Genomic DNA, 7,188 nt, shown 5'->3' with positions numbered 1-7,188 from the left:
ACTGATTTCCGTGGGAGGGGCCGCTCAATCGATTGCTTTCTGATGGGCGGCGATCGATAGGTCATCATCACACATAGTTGTGCAATGGAGCTACCACTCACCCCTCACGCTTGAGTGATCGGCCTGCTTTGAATGGGGGTGAATTCGGGGGGTGGGGGCACTAGTGTAATGCAAGTGGGTCCAACCAGGTCTCTGTATTGCGCAGCATGGTACAGAGCTATATATAGAACACCTCCTTACACAGTGCAACTGCAGTGGACCGGCCAGGTATCATTAGCAAGATGTGATTAGACTCATGTACAGTGATTTTATTATTTCTTAAGAACAGCAACAAAGCAAAATTAATAATACTTACAAAAACAAGGATTATAATAATCTCTGATTTGTTAATCCATGACAAAGACATATTCGACGTTGCAGCTGCTGTAGATAGGATGCTCTAAATGCCTCTAAGAGCAAAAAGGGATTTTTCAATCTGTTGCATGTAAAACTGGGGCTTTGGCAGAGAACCAGGGTACAGTGCCTGTGTTTGTGTTTATGTTCCTGTGCATATGCGCTCTAACACCTCAACCACATGGGAAAAGCAGCTGATAGGATGAAATTAGGTTAAACATAGTGTGAATCTGAACTACAGTGGACCTGATAAAACAGAATCAGGCTGTTAGATCTGATTCAGATAGACATGTTTGAATCACACTGATAAATTAGAGTCACAGTGATAAAACACAATCTCTTATCCACTTTTATTTTGAAGTTCCTTCCAAATTTTCTGTTTTATAATATTCCCTTAAGTAGTGTGCGTTGGTGTGGCATAGGGGAGATGAGGACCTTTTTAATAGACTAGCTGAGGATCCTGGTGGGTATTGTCGGCTAATTTGGAGGAGTGTCACACTGCGATTGATAGCACGGGTAATGTGCGCTGCATAAAGAGGTTACGTATCAAGAGAGACAGATGACAACCTACCTCATCTCTCTATCTCTCCGGTTCTCTCTCTTTTTGCTCCATAAATAACTCCAGAATAAATGAGACCTATGTTGAGCTTTCATCTAGGCCCTGATGAGGAGTTATGGAATTATGTGAGCAGGGAGTTCGGAAGGATGAGAGGAGTCTTATTTTTTGCAGAAAGATCCTGTTAGCTGCATGAACTGGCGCACTCAATAAATGTGTTCTCAGAACAGCAGCAGGTGGCATCAGCAACAGGCATCCAGAATAGACCAGCAAACGGGCATGGCGTTTTTAACATGTTGCGTCCAATCAGTAGACTTCACATTAGACTTTTATTGGAGGCTGATGCCTTGTGATGTTCATGCCCTTCTGGGCTGAACAATTTGGGAAAGATATCTAATTGTGATTTTTCTAGGCAGTATTGTGATTTAAATGTGCTTCTTTTCCATAAATCCAGCTCCAGGCTTTTTTTAATCCATTTTTCTTTACTTGGGGCTTGAATGCTGAATGTAGAATACCAAATTGCCACAATTCACAAGCTCTTAGGTTGAATTTCCCCACTTAAAACAGTATTTTTTTAACATCTTAACAATACAGGTTTATTTCATAAAAGGCTCATTAGTTGGTAACTACAGGGACTTCAGTGCAAACTAATGGAGCTTTTTAGGGTATAGAAGTGTGTAATAGAACTTTGGGCCTGCTGGCAGGCCTGTGTCTTGTAAAGGTGTTAAACTGAGATTTGAATATTGTCACTATCCCCATCTAGGCCCACCCAACTGATGGAAATCCAAAATGATACTAGATTTAGCATCTTATGATATTTTTTTTTTTGCATATCTTCGGTACTCGTAAACCTTTCCATCCCATCGAATGTACTTAATGTTCATGTGATAAATTTACCAGTTGCTCATGACCACCCGAGTCCATTTGGTGATTTTCTGACTTTGCGTTAACAAGAACCGTTCAAGCGTATTGTTTTATCTCTGCTGCACTGAGAAAACTCACTCTTTGTTTTTGTGCCTCTGGTTATCTCCAGCTGCAGAAGCTGAAGCGTTCGCTGTCCTTCAAGACCAAGAGCCTCCGCAGCAAGAGCGCTGACAATTTCTTCCAGCGGCCAAGTATTGACGCTAAGTTCCAGACCGATCTTTTGTCTGAGGTCAGCAGCAGCACTGGTCACCTGAGCACTATTGGAGTATCTGTGTCATCTTCGCCTTGCGTTGCACCTCTGGCCCCGCCTCCACCCCTACCACCCCCTGTCGTCCCAAGCGGAATGCCTTTGACAATCTGCTCGCCCTCCCGGGCTCCACGGCCGCCTGACCCCACGGCGCACACCTTCCTAGAGCACATGTTTAAGAAACCACACTTCTGCGATGTCTGCAATCATATGATTGTAGGTAAGAGGAATCAGCTTGTACTTTCTCTCATACTCATGATCTCTGAGCTTTTGACAAAGTTCCCTCACATATGGAATACACATGATTAACACTTACAGATTATATATAGCAAATGCTGAAGTACAGTGGGATCACGTGCTTTGAAAGTGGTAATTTAACACTGTTGGAATTCTTCTCACTTCATCTGATTGAGAATGCACTGTATACTGTACATATGACAGCTGGCCAGAAACTGAGTTATTTTTGTTCCGACTGTGTTATTTTTTTAGCACATAATGGATTATAAAACTAAGCTTTTAAGGCTGTTTTTAGTCAGTGGAATAGTCCTTCATGACTTTTTTCCTAATGCATTACGCTTAATAGTGTAAAAGAACTGGACTAATCTTCTCCCGTGTACTTTTTCACAAAATCTTTGGCAATTCAGTTGGTGCTGTGCTCACTCAGCTTTGAATGAAGACGGAATTGCTCTCTAATAAGCAGTAAAAGGGCACACTTAGAACTGTATTGCAGTGAGAACCTCATGCCATAATAGCCGTATTTGTAAGCAGCCCTCAAATACTGTTTGAGCTGATATTGCGTCAGAAGTACTTTATCATCTGAAGTGGCCCAGTATGAATGCATGATATGAATATTTGGAATTTTCTGTGGTTTTAGAGCTGCGGGTTAAATTTGGCCCATGCCAGCTTTTTAAGCTCACTACTGAAGGAACATATACTTACTCAGCCCAAACTCTCAGACACGTTACGCATGGTTTACATTTGCATACCTTAAATGCAGCATTACACATAATGTTGCAACCTCTAGAAAAGAAAGTGGCAAGAAGTGTGTTGTAGGCCGGTTACAATTATTGGATAAGGATTTTTTCATCTAGTGCCAATTACTTTATCACTGAAACACTTTGAGTATGAAATATATTTAACAAGCGAAACACACCTCTGATGCCAGTAAAACCACTTGTATCAGTAACGTTAGCACTAGAAGAAGCGTTTGGCAGACTACGCAGCTTGAATGGTGCTGTTGGGAGAACTATGGATTAGTCGATAGTAAAATGAACACAGTTCTCCTCGCCGCTGTAACAAGAATCCACAAGCTATATGAGAGTGAGAGGCCTACAATTATGGAAGAGTTGACTGTCTGATACATGATATATACAGTCATTGTTTGGAACTGTTGTTCTCACTGGAAACTGAAAATTGGAACTGTGTTCACTCTATGGAAATCATGTAATTTATATATTCAGATTCACCCTGCATTCACACAGTGTTTACAATAATAATTGAATTGAACTGAAAGTAATACATACGTTCTGATTATTCAGTGATTATTTGATAATACAGTTAATATCAATTAATAATCTACAATTATTTTATTTGACAGTCCAAGTATATAGCTCATTTGCAGAGAAAAATTTCCAAGTGCAATAATACCTAGACTTATTTACATTTAGCACAAAGAACTAGAAAAGTAGAAAGTGAATAGTAAGTACCAAAGATGCATAAATGTAGATACACTGCACTGCTATGGCTGTTTCATAGGTCAGGTTTAAGCTGAAGAGTTTTAAGAAAGGTGGACAGATGTGGACAAGTTGGGCTTTAGGACGTAAAACGTTCTGTCAAATTTTCCTTCCGTCTGTTCGCTTAAACAGGTGAATTATAATATTATACTGCTCCTCTACAAAGCATCCAAGGGTTTGGGATCGTTTGTAGAGGAAGAGTAACATAATTCAGTTGATTTATTCACATTATTTAGTCAGAAGGTTGAAAGAAAACTTGCAAGACTTTTCCCTTCTGATGCTGAACTTGCCCACCTCTGGAGATGGAGCACTTAGGACCCAGTAGAGAAGCCTGCCCCACCCCTACAAGCAAGGACAATAAACAAGTGATTTTTTTTCCCCGTGAGCATGTTTTGATCAACTGTAAATGAAGGACATGGTAGGGGTCCTGAGTTTGAGGGTGTGGTTGCTTCACCAAGGTGTATTTTGGAGGTATTGTGGGGATGAGATCCTTGTGGCTTGGAAAGCAAGGACAAGATCTTTGCTGCCACAGGAAACCAGTGGAGGGATCTCAGTAAGGGAGTTACGTGAGAGAACTTTGGCTGGTTGTAGACCAGGTGACCAGCCGAGGTCTTGAGGCTTTGTAGAAAGGCCTTGGCAGATGAAGGAAGACCAGCCAGCATGGAGCAGCAGTAGTTCAGGCTTACTTGAGAACTTTTGGCAGCCTCTGATGTCAAAAGTAGTGTAGTGTAAAACACTGTAAAGCATTCTTGCCCAAGCACTGCTTTACATTTACACACAAAGCATATGTTGTGCCTCCAGTCAGTCTTGCGGCTTCCCTCTGTTAAACTGAATATGGAGCAGAAGGAGCTGCTCAGACTTCAGGCGATCCATGTGGTTTGGGACTGTCTCCATAATGTAGTTTTTTCAGGAACCTTGTGTAAAGGGGTCAGCCGGTCTGAGTCAAGCTGATTGTGTTGGATGTAGGGGCTATCAGGCTATCACAATGCCCATGTCCCACTTTTTGTGTCTGCATTTTGGGCACCAAGCCAGCTAAGACCACCAGGGACATTACATAAGAGCGCCAACCTATTGACGAAACAAGTAGATTCTCCAAAACCATCTGTTCCATAAGCATTAAAATTTTCTGTGTGGTAATGTATAAAATGATATTGTTTTGTGTGGGTGTCATGTTTATACAGTGATAGATAATGTTTTACAGCTAATTGCTGCCAGAGCAATTTAAAAGCTTGTAAGTCTTGTTTGGGCACAATTTACAAGCAGATCAGCCATTAATAAAACATAGCAAGGGCACCGTGGCTTCTAGCTGCTTGATGTTACTCTAGGCACAGTCTGCTCCAAAAAGCACACAGTAAACATGAACGTGTCGTGGTCTCCCGAAAATAAGGCTGATGATTTTTTTTATTCACAGATGGAAAGCATACAGTTTAAGAAGACTGATTTAAGGAGAAGTGTTAAGCAGGAACATCAAACACCATTTCTGAAAGCGAATAAACTAGCAGTGTTAAAGTTAACATGTTAATGTGATAGTTTCACCCTGAAGCCTCACTTATCGAGCGCTGTATGTTTTTTTTCAGCCCTATATGGCTATGACTCTATGGTTATATTCCTCTCTTCAAATACAGCTTTTAAATGGCAAGTTCCATTATATCTCCCTTGATAAAACCAGAGTTATTTTTAGCGACTCTAATGCTGTGAATTTGTCCAAAGTATCATTTATAAGAAAAACACATCACTGATGTGGCAGTATCAGTATTCAGACTACACTGGACAATGCTCATGGGAGAGGAACTAACAAAAGTAACAACTAAGCTAGAGTTCCCCTCAAAACAAGATGTACTGTCATGGTGTAAGTGGAAGAGGCTACAGTCCTAGAAGAGTGGGAACATCAGAGCCTCTGTTGCTCTGCTGGGAGTGTTGGGAATCAAGGAAATCAAGAAAAAAAATTCTGGGTTTTATTAAATCACCCAAGAATTTGGTAACAGTTTGGTGGGAAAAAACATGCTAATGGGAGCCCTTTACCTGAATTGCTGAGGCAGGCTTCTTTCAGTGGTCACTCATCTGCTGCTGTGTAGTCACTTGCAGTCTGATTTAATGTTAGTCAACATTATTATTGAGAGAGTGGAAGGAACTGCCGGACTCTCGGTGTAATGATAGCCTTTAATCTTGATTTAGCCTTTAGTATAGCAGCCGGCAAGCCAGGCCTGTGTGTCCCTAGCACTACCTGAGGTGCGCCTCCATCGGTCAGCTGTAAGTGCCAGTGAGTAAGACACACGTATGAGAATTGAAAAATTCAGATGTAAAACAACATTCAGCATCGTTTTCGCTGAGCCAGAGAAACTTTTGTGTGCTTATGAGTAAACGCTACGTTTCACTATACACTGTTCAGTTCTGTTTTTAACTGTTTTGCACCATAAAGGTATTTTACATTAACTTATGTTGTTAGACATGGTTCTTATTACAAATTAATAATAATAATAAATAATAGTAAGTACTAAATATATATAGTGAATAAACAAAAATAGTTTTTAAGCATCTAATATATATATATATATATATATATTAGATGCTTAAAAACTATTTTGTTTATTCACTATATATATTTAGTACTTACTATTATTTATTATTATTATTAATTAGTATACATATTAATTAGTATATATAATCCAACAAGTAAATGTGATCTAGTCAAGCTGAGTATGTTTTATTTGTGACAAAGAACATACATTTTACTAAAATAAAATATTTTAAGTGTAATTGTATAAATATCAGGACGCAGGACGATCAGAAACCGAACTACAGCTGCTCGGCTAACTTGTGTCACACTGTGCACTGAAACTAAAACCAGGCGCTAATGTACATGGCTAATGTACATTGTACCTCCCAGTTCTATTCAGTAAAGTTGTCATATGTTGACTTTAATACTGCAAATGTCGACTTTTTTGCCTCCGTTTAGCTAGCCTATGTGTCTCCACCCATGTTGGGGAAGTGGTTGTTATTGTGTTGGTGTGCGCTTAAAAATTGGCTAAAATCACATAAATTCTTGCCAGGAATTTGCCAAGTGACTAAGCACGGCATCGACAACACTCCTCTGTGCAAGCAGACTCTCTTTCACTGCCAGTGTACACTAGGCTTATGTCACGTGGTTATCAGCTGGTATCGAATGTTGGTGTCGGTGCATTTTTATGAGTACAAGTAAATGTGATGATACACGTATCGGGCCAATACCCTATACTAGTATCGGTATCCCTGCGTCCCTAATAATAAGAATCATGATAATTGTGTTTTGTTCAGTTACTCTCTGTATTTCCCAAGTTTCAGCTAAAAAGAGATGT

At 40.1% G+C, this 7,188-nt stretch overlaps 1 protein-coding gene across 1 annotated transcript in view; it reads left to right on the top strand.

The window, feature by feature from the left end:
- Positions 1-7,188, top strand: part of stac (SH3 and cysteine rich domain) — a 62,015-nt gene that overhangs the window by 10,886 nt on the left and 43,941 nt on the right. The window contains exon 2 of the mRNA XM_036593854.1: positions 1,983-2,340. Coding sequence (XP_036449747.1) covers positions 1,983-2,340 — 358 coding nt within the window. The remainder of the gene's footprint in view (positions 1-1,982; positions 2,341-7,188) is intronic.

Source organism: Colossoma macropomum, unplaced genomic scaffold (genome assembly GCF_904425465.1).
Source record: "Colossoma macropomum unplaced genomic scaffold, Colossoma_macropomum, whole genome shotgun sequence".
Lineage (NCBI taxonomy): Eukaryota > Metazoa > Chordata > Actinopteri > Characiformes > Serrasalmidae > Colossoma > Colossoma macropomum.
This window is presented reverse-complemented; position numbering and strand designations above follow the sequence as displayed.